Consider the following 16261-nt stretch of genomic DNA (forward strand, 5'->3'; position numbering starts at 1 on the left):
ATCAGACAGCCCTGCGTACCACGTGTTGTGGACGGCAGAGGCAGTTTGATTAACAGTCCTGGAATGAACGGAGGTTTCTGGCTGTGCCTAATATGACAGTGCAGAAGGGCTTGAAAAGGCCATCAGTCAGGATGAATAAGTAGAAACAATAACTATCCTCAGAGCACAAAACAGTGCTCTGGGGGACCTGCAAGTAAATGATCTGCCCCCAGGAAGCTGCAGGGATGTTTCTGAATGTTTCTCTAACACACATAACTCATGAGGATGAGCAGAATCTCACTCCACACCTACCAAATCAGTTTAACACCCTGGTATGACAGAGAAATTGGAGAAGAGCTCATGCTCAGTCCCCTACTCCTAGGCCTCCACAGGAACATTGCAGGTTTTTCCTCTAACCCACTGTCAACAAATGAAGAGAAGGTGGCACAGAAGGATGTATCCACACTAGAGAGAACACCCCCAAGGCTGCTGCACATGCGTGTGCACCAGAGACATAAACGTCATCAACAACACAACTGGAAAGAACACTCCTACTGCACAAGAACCGGCCAAGCCACTACCCAGGCCACTCTGATCACCCCACGGTGATTTTACCCCTGGACTGCGCGCACCCAGCTCCAGCCACTGACGTGCTGGGCGGCTCCACCCCAGTTTTGCCTACACTATTTCCCAAGGATTCTGTCTCAGTAGCGTAAAATGCCACCACAATTCCAAATGAATGAACCCAAAAGTCACCCTACAGCAGACAGTGCTGAGGGGACCTCTGCAGAGCTAGGGACTGGAAAGTCTCAAGCATAAGTTGAACCTCCCTATGCTCTGATATAAGCTAAGTTTGTCTCAAGTTTGGCCGCATTTTAACTCCTGCCCTAAATCCAAGTTTAAGGTCTTTAACTAGAGCATTTACCAACAAGAAATTGTCATTTGGCTGATGACACATACCAGCTCCGAGTTTACAAAACAAAAGAAGTCTTCACAGTCCAACATTGTTTTCTTTCCTTTTCGACATGTCATGACCAGAGCGGATGCAGGGAGCCCTACCAGAATCCTTCGGCAGGGAAGAATAAAAACAAAATTGAGGTTACCGTCAGGAAGAGAATCACACTCCACACTCTCAGGGCACGTGTCTTTAATGTCCAAGAGAGTTTGAGAGTACGTCAAACGCAAGAGATCTCAAATATGTTGAAACCGCATCAAATTTTTCCAGTTGCCCAGAAAAGAACCTGCATTTCAATGAGATACACACACCACTTTCAAAGACGCTATCAGTGGCTCAAAAATGGAATGCACACCTAGGTTTACAGCAGCAAATGGAGTAATTTAACAATGGTTAACACAAGTGGTGGCATTAAGCATTAAGCCAGTGTTGCTGGCTGTAAACGGAGTCCATGAAGATGTGTAGTCTCTGAAATCCAGTCTACTGACAGGGGCAACTCGTAGCCCAAGATGGCACACTGAAATGCAGCTGAGTCAGTGGGTACCAGGGAATAAATCTCTCTTGCACAATTGTTACCATGACATACAGTGTCATTTTCACTTGCTGGAATCAGAGGGGAGCCAACTCTGCAGGTACACACCGTAATTGCTTTGAACGGCAGTTTTGTTCGAGGTATTATTCCCAGCCATCCAGATCTGCATTTACCTTCTGTGCAGCAGCAGCTCCTGCTGCCTCCATAACTGCTCACCCAAAGCAGAGCCGTCTCTTCTGTCTTTCAGCCTTTCCTGGAGAATTTCAAATAGGAAATGTCTCTGGGCATCCATGCAGCCAGAAAGCAGCTTTTGCCTACACCGCAGCTCCAGTACCATCTCCTGACCAGGGAGGGGAAATCAGTGTTTGTCAGGGCTACACAGAATCACGGAATCACGGAATCTTCAGAGTTGGAAGGGACCTCCAGAGATCATCTAGTCCAACTCCCCTGCTAGAGCAGGATTACCTAAAGCACATTACTCAGGGCTGCATCCAGACGGGTCTTGAAAATCTCCAGAGAAGGGGACTCCACACCCTCCCTGGGCAGCCTGTTCCAGTGCTCTGTCACCCTCACCGTAAAGAAGTTTTTCCGTGTATTTGAACGGAACTTCCTATGTTCTAGCTTGTGCCCATCGCCCCTTGTCCTGTCACTGGGAACCATTGAAAAGAGCCTGGCTCCGTCCTCCTTAAACCCACCCTTTAGATACTTGTAGACATTAATCAGGTCCCCCCTCAGCCTTCTCTTCTCCAGGCTAAAGAGTCCCAGCTCTTTCAGCCTTTCCTCATAAGGGAGGTGCTCCAGTCCCATAATCATCTTGGTTGCCCTACGCTGGACTCGCTCCAGTAGTTCCCTGTCCCGGGAACAGTAACCTGCAAATGCAAACCTGTCCCCTGGTTTGCATTCAAACCCTCTACATTTCTCTGAAGTAATACAAAGAGATCAGTAAGAAAGATATCTCTCCCAATCTCCATGCCACTGCTCACACCTGAGACCCAAATGTCAGCCTTCCATACACCGATGTATCAGGAAATACTTTGACTGGTCAAATTCAAGGATTGAACATACAGACGCACATCAGAATCTGAAATCACCTGCAGCTTGCAGAGAATATCAGGATTGACCGACATCTTCGACTGGCCACGGCTACCCAGGTCCAGCCTGAAATGAAGAGACACACCAGATAACCAACACTTAGCCCAGGAGGGTAACGCAATTCAAATAAAGTCAAATGCCTTCAGATGAACATAAAGCTCTAACAATAATGTTCCTTAAATAAGCTGTAGGTGAGACAGCAGCTCTGCTCTAACCCTCCCTGCTTATTTTCCAGCTTCAGCCACTCCCTTAGGGGCACTGATGCTTGTCTGGCCGAACAAATCTGAATACAAATTCAACTTAAAAAAGACAGACAGACTAGGGACTGTGACTTCAACCCCAGACCTCTGTCACCTAAAGCAAGATTCTTATGCAAAGACTGGTGAGTCACGCAGAGCCACCTCCCAGCTGTCACTGCCAGCCAGACCTGCGAGAAGGGAATCGCTTCTCACAAGGCACAACCTCACAACTCCTAGCTGGCAAGGTCATTAGCAGAACCATTGCTTCTGCAGAAATGCAAGTCACGATACAGAATACCTTTGTGAGGAATCCAGAATGGTATTGATAATAATGCCACATGCCTTCTCCAGGTCTCCGTCACAGCCACCAGAAGCAGAAGGTGCTGGAAGATACCGTTGATAGATGGCCCAATAATGGAAATCCTGTCTGCAAGGTTGAAAGTGAGAAGACAGGGAGTCTATCATGGCATTTTAATGGTTCCCTTCCCTTAACATAAAAGGAAATTCACACACCAAGTGAAGCAGAGTGATGGACAAAAGCACCCACATAAGCGCAGATTTAAGAAGAGCCATGCACCAGATACCGCGTGTCCTGACGTCAGCCATCTCTTGCTTCCGGAAACAGGGAGGTGTTGTGAAAAAGTTAATTGGAAGGACTGCACATGCAGGCCAGAGGGTATCTTGGTGAACTTCCTCGAGTTAAAACACACGGCTCATTCTAGCGCTGCTTGAACTCTGGACAAACCGTAGCAGTCAACAGGCATTGGTGTCCCACAGCAGCTTGTTTATTTACTTTTGTTGTTAACTTCCTGATCTTCAATGCTTTTTCCTACTCTGGGTGGGAAAGACTCTGGAACTATTCCCTTTTCAACAGAGCCCCTCTGCACTTACCTTTCTGAAGCAGAGAGAATATCCTTTTCAGGGTACACTTCCAGCTCCAACAGCAGCCACTCCCTGAAAGACAACTGGGAAAAGCGACGATTTAGGTAAGAGGGCAGACCAGCAAGGCAAGTGACTTGTGCAGAACAGCCATCTTCTTCCCAAGATAAAACCCACCTTCACCCACACCCAGACACAGTCCCGTGCAGATTAAGAGATATGAAACAGGAGACGTCAACCCAAGGAAGTTCCTGTACTGTTTCCCTTGCAAGAAATCTAAACTAAAACCCCACTGGCATTCAAAAATTTACTGAAAGCAAGCCTATAAAGCATCTCTTACACACCGCCACACACACACACCCCCCTTTGACATTTCCAAACATGTTCATCTTCTTAAAGTCTAGATACCAGAATGAATGTACGTTATTAGAAATAAATGCTGAAGTGAACAAAGCACCATAGTCAGACAGACTGGTATAAGCATCAAAGAAAGGTTATAACGCAAAGGTATTTCAGCCCTGTGCATCAAGCTAGCCAAGCACAAGGAGTCATTCTAGTAACATGAGAAACTCCTCTGCACAAAGACAAACTGGTTTTATATGAACTAGGTCAAAAAAAGAAAACCTGTCAAATCAGATACATTGCACGGATGGTATAAAGAGAATATCTGAGTTGTTAACCCACTTCATAGCGAGGCAGAGCCAAACAACCCAAGCTACACAGGTGGTTGAGGAGAACATTGACATTTAGACAAAGCTCCAAAAAAAGCAAGTATTTTCAGTTATTTGACTCACCGTCACTTCATAGACAGTACACAGTACGAAGCTAAGGTGGCGGACAGGTCTTTTCTCTATACTTCCTGATCATTTTCTTACTGATACGGTGTATCTTGCTTTCTGCTTTTGCAATAAATAGGACACAAGAACTTTACCTCTAGTTTTCTATTTCTACCTTATCGCCACCACCAAAATCTAGAAATGACACTGAGCACGTAACCTAGCACACATGACATCTTCCAACTGTCAGACCAACTTTCCAGGCATTAAGTTTTTTACGAGAGGCTTTTTATCACCAATAAGGAAACTGTAAAGGGCAGATCTGAAAAATGAGGATTACAGTGTGAACTTAAGTCATGGAAAAGATTTATACCTGAAACGCTTTTTCTTTCAAGAGCTCTTGAAAGCGTGCTTGCTTCCATAAACAGAGACTGGCTCTTTTGTAGTTTAGAGAGGGGCATGACAGGGAACTCCAGACTAGGTCAGTATTGCCCTCCTCGCACAGGATTCCCCGAGCTTCCAAGCACAGCCGTGGCACAATGTACTGCAGCTAAAACAAAGGCATAAAACCCCTGCAACATTTTCACCACAAAAAAGGCCCAGTGCAACCTCTGGTTGTGTGAAGCTCCCAAACAAGCAAATACAAAAGATGGTAAGACGGGAGGATACACAAAGACACATTTTTATATAGTTTTCTTTGTACAAGTTAGAGTTGCACAAGGAGTCTGGCAGCAGGAAATTGAACTGAGACTGATCTGTCTCATAAGTAACAGCAAAACTTTTTTCCTTTTACCTTTTTAGCAAGACTAGGAGGAAGCAAGGCACAGAAATCTTCATGAGAACAGGCTGGAAACTTGCACATAAGGTAAGATGCTGCTGCAGTGCAAAACCTGATAGACAAAGAGAAAGAACTCTGTTATCTGGTTGGTTCAATCATATCTTTTCCCACTCATGAAAGTCCAAAGTCAAAACAAAGACTGAGTGTTAAAAATGCTTTTCACCAATATGTCCCAAACCTATTTGCTTTTGGGACCACTTCTATTTATGTGCTCCCAACCCCAAGTACGTTAACGGCACAAATTTCAGAATCAGAGGCTACACTAAAACCCTTGACAGCATCCAGCCAGTCCTTTCTCCAGCAGGCAGTACAATCATCAAGATGCTGTTTCACATGGGACCACCATCACCCTGTTTCTCTGCGTACCACCTCTGTGCAGCACAAACACCTACAGATGCTCTGGAAATTCTCCGCAAGAAAAAAAAGCTCCTCAAGAGCTTTACCAGCACCACTCCTGTGGCAAACCTAAACCCATCACCTGGGGAAGCAAGGATGTGGTACATGCACAATCTCACCTCATGCAGAAGGCAAACGACTCCTCCGTCCTGCACACTAGCAAGGAGTTGCAGTACTCAGAAATGGAAAGGACCTTTTCAGGAACAGGCTGGGAAATCCCAAAATCGGCTTCCACCTCGGGAATTAAAGCTCTGGATTCATTTAAGTGGATCACAAAAGCTGCTAGTCCTAAAATGTGAGCATCATTTAGGGAAGGACCCTGCAAGGCAAACATAAGTAACCGAAGAGATGGAGACGTTTAATTTGTAATAAAACAACCTTTCTCAGAAAAAACTCGGAATTAATCAAGTAGCAGAACATTGCTTCTGCCCATTGACTAATTAGTGCTGTGATATCAATTTAGCAGATTAGAGACATCAGTTACATCAAACATGTTCTTCCTTCCTTGAAATTGTACAGCTATCTTTGGTCAACCTGCAGCAAAATTTGTGTTTCTGTGACAGAGTAACTTGAAGCAACTAGCTGTAAATTCACCCCAGAATTTGAGACTTTCAAGGCTTTTTAGCTTCTATGACAGCTGATCTAGTCTATCAGCCTTTTAATTTCATCCTTGCAGTATCCCAGGGTAAAGGAAATAAAACCAACATTTCTTTAAAAGAAAACCATGCACTGCTGCATCCCAGATTTGGGGGTCTTTTATTTTTAAAAAGTGCGTACAACTGAAATATTCAACATGGAAGCTTAGGAATTAGGCATTCTACTATTTTCTTTCACCTCTGTTCACAAACTTGCTTATTTTAGCTTCTGTTAAAAATATACCTCAGCATGCATTAACCTACTACAGTAGAAAGTCTGTAGAAAAACATTCGTCTCGCATTCCTGAGAGCAAGCCCACACTACTACTCTGAAATTAAGTGGGGGTTTTTTGGAAGCCTGAGAGCTAGCAAAGTCCCCCCACAGTGCAATCCAGACAGGTACATGCCCCACAGCTCAGGAAATGGAGCCAGGATAGCCTTTAGCACACTATAACCACAGGATCTGCGGTTGGAAAACTAACCTGATGATAAATAAGCTGGCAGAGCCTGCCCAGAAGGGCAGGTAAGAGATTCTTGTGTCCGCACATCATCTTCACAAACAAGGAGAGACATGGGCCCTGCCTGCAGAAGGTAAAAACCACATGCTCATTTTACGTGCCTTTTTATCCCCAATACAGGAAAAGGTATTTAAAAATGCTTAAACACAATGAACCTGAGCCACGCTTGTCTGTAAATACAGGACAATTATCATTCCATTTACAGGCTCAAAGGAAGCGTAATTTTTGGAGTACCTGAACAGAGGACCCCTACAAAGACACGAACTCCACCGGCGCCCTGCCTCAAATGCTTGGTAAGATCTAGTCAAAGGTGCTCTGACCTGGCAAGGAGAGGAGGAAGCTGCCTGGGGCACAGACAGCTTTTTTCAGACAGAGAGGACAAGGCAAACAGAGGCAGAGCAATAAACAGGATCAAAAAACAAAGCAAGAGCAAAAGCAAAAAGGAATTACTATGACATGGTCCTGTTGGAAAACAGGAAGGGAGGGAGGGACTTTCCCACCCATCTGAGAGAAAAAGAGCCTCAGAAGAGATCGGATGGTGAGCTGGGTTTAGAAACAATTTCCTGGGACGCTCTTGTTTATCCCAGCTGCTTTTCTGTATGGTTTTTCAATACAGGCTCATCTGCTCCAGGGCAAAACAGCGTAAAAGAGAGGGAAAGATGCACTGGTTGCCAAAGCGTGCTGCACTCCAGAGAGGCAGCCACCCAGCTCAGCACCATCAGCCACCGGGATCACAGGCACTTGTCAGGACACTGGTTTCTTCCAAGAAAGCCATTTTCCACTGAAGCGTTAACCATAATGTTTACAGAATTGTATTACATCACGAAGGAGATGGCGTTAGAGTCCTTCCAGTGGTGGAGGAGTGCTACCTCTCCCTCCTCACACAGGTCTGAATCAAACAGAGCCACTTCCAGGGGGAAGAGGGGACAGGAGGCAGAGAGAAGGTATATCATGCTGCTCTTCCTGTGCCTGCAGCATCAGTCTTCATGCCTCACTCATTTTATATTAGAAATGGCATTAGAGAGGAAAGCTGAACGTGCCAAAAGACACCCCGAAGACACATCAGGGCTCGCTGTCAAGAGACAAGCATTGTCCTCTCCTGATCTCTAGTGCCAGCCAGCAACTAGTTCCTGGAGAAAAAGAATTTGCTTCGTTCCCCATCCCCCACCACTGAGCCGAAAATGCCAACCTGAGCACGTAGTATTTGTGGAAAGTTTTAACAAGTTGTCACAGACCACAAAGCAGAGACAAACGCCACCTTTTTTTGAAGAGATCAGTAACAACAGAGGAGAGACGTGTTCTATTTACACATATACATCAAAGCCCATTAGTTCTTAGATTACAGAAATTCAGAATAAAGCAGCCTGCAATTGCCAGCCTGGCACAGTATGAACAATCAGAAGTCCCTCCTCACGCCTGCACAAGCGTTGGAATTCTAGCATATTAATCAGTTTTGATTTCCCTACTCTTTTACTTGCATCTTACCTGTCAGGAGGGTTAAAATAGGAAGCGGCTATTAGGTTTTGGCAGAATGATGTCAGCAGAAGATCAACAACCTGGAATAAGAGACACGCTGCTAATTCCTACTTGTTGGGTTGGATACCTGGATGTAGTTTTACGCTGCATATATATTATGTTTCCCAACATTAAAAAAAGGAGACAGATTGGTTAGTGACTTTCACAACTCCTACAGATCCACTGGCACTAAAAGGAGGTGGAAAGTTAGGCCCGTAACAGCCCAGGAATGATCCCAGCACACAACAAATATCTAGACAAGTCTGGTGAAGAAAGCCTAGCTCATCACAGGATTGCTCTGATAGAACATAGAGAACATATCTCTAGATCTCGCCACCAGACATCCAACAACTTCCAGGAGGTTAAAGCACATGAACAGTCTGTGCACAAGGCAGACAAAAGGAGAATGTATTTCTTGTTCTCCACAGACAAAGCAACCTTTCACACATACTGTCCAGATGCACTTTTACCTACTCAACCCCCTCGTTTCTCACCCCAAGCCAGATGGTACTCACTCTCTGATGGCACGGTTCCAGCCTGGGGGCAGAAGTGTCGACTTGGATTGGAGAATTCAAAGTAGCAGCTTCATTCTCATCACTGCTGTGACCCAAGACGCTTTTGAGTCTGTCAGAAATCACTGCAATCTGTGCTGGCACATCTGCAGGAAAGTAACAGGAGGAGAACCAGGACAGAAGGCATAAAGGATTTCCAACTCCACACAACAAGAAGAACAAGTGAAATATACACTTTAATTGATCAGAGCCCAAAGTACATTATGGAAAGCTTTAATGAGCAAAAAAAAAAAAATTATCTGGAACACAGTGATCATAGAATCATAGAATTGTTGAGGTTGGAAGGGACCTTTAGGATCATCGAGTCCAACCTTTAGCCTACCCTGACAAGAGCCACTTCTAAACCATGTCCCTAAGTGCCCCATCTACCCTTTTTTTAAACACCTCCAGGGATGGTGAATCCACCACCTCCCTGGTGATCATTGTCTTCATTTTAGAAGAAGCATTTTTTTTCCCCAGTACTACTACCAACACACATCAAGAGCAGATTCTCACACCAGAAGGGAAACAGCCTTCACAAGGGGGCCCAAGTCACGAGGCGAGCCCCACGAATGGGGCTGCCCATCTCACAAAGGTCAGTGTGGTACCAAGCAAGTGTCACAAAGGCACAGACCTGAAGTTCAAGCATGGGAAATACGTCAGACATTAAAATATATACATTCGTAGCTGGAAGGATTACAGAGGTCTGAAAGATTACCATTTTCAGGTACCAGTGGCAAGTAACTACTGCAGTTGCTTTGGCTAGCATTAGCCACTTTGTATTAACACAGCTTTTATAACAGTCAATTATGGGTAGTTATAACTTGCCTTCCTGCATACCTTCATGTTTAGCCTGGTCCACAATCAGCATCCTTAGCGCAGCCAGGTCAGCCTCCAGCTGCTCGACAGGCTCTTTGGAATGGCAGGTCTCTACTTTTGATTCATCTAGACAAGTAAGAGAAATGCAACACACTATCCTCTCCTTTGTGCATTATATCAATTCCTAAAACACATTCAGCAAACTCAGCGTGCATTTTCTGGAAAAGCAGCATTTACTTTTCTATAACAGCCCCCCAAAGTGTCAATCTACCAAATATACAGCTTTGGTTTTACATTCAAAATTTACTATTTGTTAAATCATTTATGAGTTTATGTCTAGCTGCAGAAAGGAATTCAGTTTTTAAAGACAAGAGGCAAAAGAGTTCTCCCAGAGTTTTCGTCCTACTTGCTTTAGCTCTCTGCCCCTCACAGAAACCTTTGCTGTCCCCAAAAGACTGGAACCAGCCTCAAAATACAGACATTACAGCGTGAATACTACATCATCGGCTTCTCCTCTAGCCCAACACCATGCAACATCTCCAGATGTTACATGTTAGTCTATTCTGGTTTCTGGTTAGAAGAAGAATAAAAGGAAATGCCTTTTACCACTAGCCACCAGCAACAAGCTGCCCCAGCACAGCCTCAAAAACCACCCATAGCGTTTGCTCGACAGGAACAGCATCTTGTACACGGGCCAGAAATAACTCAACCATGAACAAGAGAAGTAAATAACAAAAGGTTAAAATTAATAGTCATTATAAACACGCTGTAAAGCAACAAGGTGTTAGGAGACTGCTGGGTCACCTTTATGCGCAAGAGTGAGCACTAACAAACAGGGCAGGCTTAGAGCTGGCCAATACTCAATCCCGCCCTAAATCCAGTCCCTCCGCAAGAGCCCCAGGGATGGATTAGGATGCAGTGGACAAGATTAGGACGCAGGGGACAGGGCTCAGGCTGTGCCACTAGAGGTCACTGGCAATTCAAGGACTCCTGCAGAGCTCTGGCTGCCCGTTGGGATCCCGCCGACCCTGGCAGGAAGGGATCCTTCATCCCTGCCGGTTGCCAGGACAACCTCCGCAGCCAGACTGCTGCACATCTGCGGTTCCCCGGGACCGCTTTGTCACGCCTCTCCACATACGGCATCTCCAGAAAGCTTCAAAGTGCCCCGAGTGGGAGTCAATGATAGATTTTGTCTCCATACACGGAGTACGCTTATCTCCACCACACTCTGGGAACGATCTCTGCTCACCAGCCCGACCTTTTCATTTCGTATAAACATGTGGTGAGGCCACTGCCCCTTTTAAGATGCATTTGAAATGCCCACTTGCTGAAAGAGATAGGAGAGCTCATTAAATATCTATTACGCTGACACGCACTGCGCCAGCAACATGGCTACAGTGAGGGGACCCAAAATTAGTGGTGGGGCCCTCCCACCCAGGCACGTGTAAACTAAGCGACTGCCATCCCTTCACGGCTGGCTCCGCTCCCGGCCCCTCCTGTTTCCCCAGATCTCAGTCACACAGAGTAATCCATTCTTAAAAGGGGACGATGGTGACTTCAGACAGCACAAGTGCTATTACGCAAGGGATCGACACAGCAGGTTCACACCCCGGGCTCGCGGGAGCCGAGAAGCGTTGTAGCTGCAAACGCTGATTCATGGAGATGTATTTGAGCCAGATTTAAATCGGCTTGCTCAGGCATCATTTGCAGCCTCAGCACAGCACAGAGCTCCGCGCGGACTGCAAAAATCCCACCCGAGCAGGATAGGCAGAGAAAGTCATTATGAGAGTTAACTACTTAATACCTCAGTAAGACATAAGGAACATACACATATTTACAGACAGATTACAGACATGATCAGCTGTGACTCTTTGAAAATTTTAAATTCAGGAGGGCATCAATGGAAATACTAACTTTTCTTCAAACTGATCTATAAGTAAATGTATTTTTTACCTTGTAGCATTTTCTCTTTCATAGCACAACAGGCTTGTATATACGTGGAGTACAAGTTTGGGGGTATTTTATCAGCTCTATAATTAAAAATAAAAAAAAAAAAAAGAGATTTATTATACCACATAACCACATTCAAACTTCAGCTTTATTAAATATAAGCATAAACAACAGCTACGCTATGAAATGTAATTACAGAAGCTCCAAAGCATACAGAACATCTGAAGCATTTTTTTAATCATCATCTGACATGAAGGCCAGAAATTTATATCCAGGGCTTTCATGGCAGGTATTATACATGTGTAACACACTACACAAAAACAATACTATATATATTATTAACGCATGCATTAATACCTATTTCATACGTAGGACGTGTCTAAGATCACATAAGAGTTTAAGTTATGTGACATGCAGTATTCGCACCCCTGAAACACTAATGTGACGGAGATCAAAGTTTGACCTCCAACACTTGCTGGGCCGGCACTCAATACCGAGAACACATTACATGAGGCTCCCTAGGACTCGGCCGCTTCTCTTACAACTTTAATTTTAAAAAATGATCCAGTCTTTTTTTTTTTTACAGTCTGACTGGAATGACGAGGCAGGACCGAATGCCTCATTTGCAGGCAGCGTTGCAAACATTTTTTCTTCATGAAAGGTTACAGAGGAATTACTGGATTTAAAACAAAGCTGTTTCTGCAATGCAGAAAAGCACTTTTAAACGTGTATACAGGACAAGCTGGAGTTCCAAGAGGGGCTGCGTTCTCCTGGGACATTATCCTGGCGTCCCTTAAGAACCGCTCATAAAGCATTAACACACATTTAAGTTTCATCTTCCCCTTCTCCCATACCCTCTTCCAAAAAGAGGGAGGCTTTTCACAGGGTGGGGTGAAATTTTATATTCGGGAGCATTGTCCAAAGTTTGCATAAAAATATACCTGGCCTGCAGTCAAAGGGCTGCATTGGACAACTTCTAGATAATGGGTTCAGAGTGGTTAGAGGACTAATTACAGAACTGAAGACATTCGCCTATACAGATAAGCTATCTATAGAGGTAAGCTACACAGATAACCCATCCACAACCTGCAAGCCAGAAGCCTGGCCAGGAAGCCCTGCCAAGGGTTAGCCAACACTCGGTGTTTTGTAAACAAGGTATCAAAGCCTCCGATAATCTGATGTAAAATGAAGTGTTCTGAAGAGAAAGTCCAGAAGCACAGAAAATAATGCTGGGGAATCTTAATACCTCTTTAAAGAATCTATAAAAGTCATGCGCGCATCTGGGGTTTTAGGGAGCTGCAAACGAAAAACAGACAGGTTAGGTGCAAATTACCTGTCTACAAACACACATCTCAATGGGAGGATCAAAAAAAAAAGAAAAAGAAAGCAAATACTAACCACACGTGGTCTGAGCAAAGCAGGAAGAAACCAGGAAGTATAATATGGTCGCCTGAAAATACTGAGATGGAAAAGAAATACAGTAAAATATTAAGCATGGCAAAGATGCAAAGTGCCATTTCATTACCTCAAGAATTAGTTTGGCTCCTGCAAGTAAGAAATATTCATGGAAACATGAATAACCACAGACAAATCAAGCTCACATTAGCCAATAGTTATTCATTTCTTTAATTTTGCTTTTTATTTATTATAACAATTGTGGACTTCTCTTGCAGGTGTGCATACGCCTTTTCACTCTGCACAAATAGCCTCTATTTAGATGAGTACGGAGGAAGTGGCCAATACGGGAAGAACGTCCCAAAATCTCCTTTGCTCACATCCTCAGTTTTCCTTGTTTTGTAATTTGGATTTCGCTTATATTATTATTATAGCTAAAAACAAGATGACTTGAGAAGCACACGGTACCTGGCTTCTATCACAGATGTTGGGATCTTCCTCGTGTTTTCAAATATCTGAAGGGCCTTTTCAACGTCACGAAGTGCCTGGCCCTGGGGCTGGCTCACACAAGTAACAATGAGATAAAGATGTTGTGAGAAATCAAGGATAACAATAATCTTCCCTGCTTGTTCTTTCAGGGTTAGTAACAGCTGTTTCTGCTGTGACGGGAAGTGACTGAAGGAACACAACTGAATAACAAGAAGTACCTGATACGCAGACTAAAACTGCAGGAGGGAGAAACAGGGCCTGAACCATCGGCCTGCCTCGATAAGGCAGTTATTTATAACAGCTCTTCTGGGACAGTCCAAAGGTCCCAGTAGTTCTGCGCACACCTCCTACAGCAACTGCAGCAGATACTCCTGCTTAACATCACATTGTTTATTCAATTGTCCCTCATGGGGATAGTATCTTTTCTGTTCTGAATTTGGTTATTATTCTATTTTAGTTTGTACACTTGGAATTAACACTCATAATCTTTGCTTCCAGCCCATACTACTACACCCCAGGCAGAGGGACTGCCACCCCAGCTTTCTCTTGTTCGAGCCGTAAGACATTTTAAGACTGCAACAACCCGGGCCAGTTTCTCAACGGACAAACAGATTAAACTTGGAAGAAGTTAAAATCTTCACTTTTGACTTTCAGTTCATCACAGGACTAGATTTCCTTGCCGTACATTCAACTACCCTGTCACCAGGCGTGCTTCCTGTACTCCAGGTGACTGACTCTACAGATGAGGCCCCCCTCGACTGCCATCCTCGTGATCAATATATAGGAAGGAGCAATAGAGCCCGATGCTGCCTTATCGATTACTGTTGTTACCCAAAAACTTATCATGAACTACAGTGTGAAAGTGCAGACTGTAGATGCCCTCCCCAAACCTCCTTTAAATGTGAACACTTGGGATACGACACCAAATAGACGACATGCTATACTGAAAAGAATCAAGCTATATATAAAATGCTTTCCTATGTGATCAAATCACAGGGAGCAAATCCATCGAGGGAAGTGTCACCATTGTAACATGCTGGCCAACCAGCAGAGCTAACGCAGCCCCAGTTCCTGCAAACCTGGGCTCTGCATCCCCACACCATACAATGCCATTACATCTCCCTTTGTCCCTTAAATCCTCCCCCACAGAATTTGCCATTTATTTTCTATACCCCCACAGCACAGGATGGGCAAGAGGCAGCCAGCGCTTTCCTGCTTCAAACAGCAGGTGCTGACTGGCTGGCTAATGTAGGTGCTGCTTGGCCAGTAGCTGGCTGGCTAATTACCGAGTTCCTCTTCAGCCTCATCATGGAATATTAATCACAGTCTATTTGTCCCCTGCGTAACTCTAGTGTTCATGAAATCTGGGGAGAGTCTGCATATTTACAGCCACTAATCCCTCTGTCTTAGAGCTGGAGGAGATTTGGCAGCATGCTCAAACTTGGTAGGAATAGGTGGATAACCTAAGCTCTTCTCCAGAGGAAAAGGGGCATGAGTGATGAGAAAGCTGTTAGACAGACCAGCAGTACCTGCACAGATTCATCGGTGGAAGACAAGTCTTCATAGAGCCCCATATCTTCTATAGCAACCTGTGTGAGGTTACCGAGAGATGCACACCGTCACAACACAGCTAGTATTTTAACAGATACAGAAAGAACTCTTCAAACAGACGATTTTTACTAACCTTGAGGTCGGCCAGTCTGGTTTTAGCCAGAGTGATGTACTCCAAGAGAATAGACCGATGTTTTGCAGGCACAAAAGGCGGGTACATTATATGGACCTGAAATGTGATATTCAAAACAAGATTTGCCATTTTTTCCAGGAAATTAGTGTAATATTCTGGTTAACGTTTACAGTCATTTACTTCAAATATTCCTCAAAGAGGATGTTATTGCTTGTTTTAAGATAAGCTGTTTTCATGGGCACCAACATGCAATTTTTCCCGACAACAAACACCAAACAAAATCACTGGAGTGCTTAAATTTAACCCTATGAAAGGAATTCTTCTTGTAAAGTAAATCAAAAAATCTTGTACCTCCTTATTCAAAAACCTTTTCTCCCTGAAATAAGGTATCAGAAGGAATGCAATTATTATAACAACATTAACAATAAGCTGAACCTAGTCAAAGAAACATAATGCAATCACGAGAATAATAACAACAATCATCTGAACCTAGTCAAAGGCACAAGTACGTTCTCTTTGGAGCAGTTCGGTATCAGTCTTTAGAAAACCATCAATATTAGCATCTTCTCACCTTCAAGTACGGCGCTGCTTCAAAGGGCACTAGCTCTGACAAGAACTCAAAGAGGAAGACCAGAGCTTTCTTACTGCTCCCGTGGTGACCACCAGCGTTCCCAAAGGAAGCCTGAAATGGGGAAAACAACAACGCAGCTTTTCAGCGTGGAGAAAATCCCCATCTCGGCACCGTGCTAAACTCGGCACACAAATCCCAGACATCCATTACAGATATCTGCTTCCTGTCAAGGGAATGGTTATCGGGAAAGGTCTCCAGAGAAAATTTTTAGACGTCTCTACGGAAGTTTTTTTTGAGTTTCTTTGTCCAGTTTCCAGAAAGCCTGCCGTGGCTGCTCAAAGTTTGTTCTGGTCTGCTACCATGAGAACGCTTGAAGGAGTTAAAGATGGCAACACCAAAATGCACCAAAGGATTGAGATTCATGAGGGAACCACAAATCTGACAGTTT

The 16261-nt window shown here is 44.3% G+C and overlaps 1 protein-coding gene across 2 annotated transcripts in view; it reads right to left on the reverse strand.

Moving 5' to 3' along the window:
• The window catches only part of FANCA (FA complementation group A), a 37825-nt gene that overhangs the window by 7497 nt on the left and 14067 nt on the right, over window positions 1–16261 (reverse strand). For both annotated transcript variants that reach the window (XM_063334868.1, XM_063334869.1), the window contains 19 exons: window positions 15814–15924; window positions 15243–15338; window positions 15088–15147; window positions 13538–13626; window positions 13073–13133; window positions 12921–12970; window positions 11678–11754; window positions 9746–9850; window positions 8870–9012; window positions 8325–8395; window positions 6804–6903; window positions 5806–6005; window positions 5246–5342; window positions 4826–5002; window positions 3689–3762; window positions 3096–3224; window positions 2558–2624; window positions 1640–1806; window positions 940–1045 (listed from right to left, as the gene is read on the reverse strand). In XM_063334868.1, the coding sequence (XP_063190938.1) occupies window positions 940–1045; window positions 1640–1806; window positions 2558–2624; window positions 3096–3224; window positions 3689–3762; window positions 4826–5002; window positions 5246–5342; window positions 5806–6005; window positions 6804–6903; window positions 8325–8395; window positions 8870–9012; window positions 9746–9850; window positions 11678–11754; window positions 12921–12970; window positions 13073–13133; window positions 13538–13626; window positions 15088–15147; window positions 15243–15338; window positions 15814–15924 (1980 nt within the window). The remainder of the gene's footprint in view (window positions 1–939; window positions 1046–1639; window positions 1807–2557; window positions 2625–3095; window positions 3225–3688; window positions 3763–4825; window positions 5003–5245; window positions 5343–5805; window positions 6006–6803; window positions 6904–8324; window positions 8396–8869; window positions 9013–9745; window positions 9851–11677; window positions 11755–12920; window positions 12971–13072; window positions 13134–13537; window positions 13627–15087; window positions 15148–15242; window positions 15339–15813; window positions 15925–16261) is intronic.

The sequence above is a fragment of the Chroicocephalus ridibundus genome, chromosome 4 (genome assembly GCF_963924245.1).
Source record: "Chroicocephalus ridibundus chromosome 4, bChrRid1.1, whole genome shotgun sequence".
Classification (NCBI taxonomy): domain Eukaryota; kingdom Metazoa; phylum Chordata; class Aves; order Charadriiformes; family Laridae; genus Chroicocephalus; species Chroicocephalus ridibundus.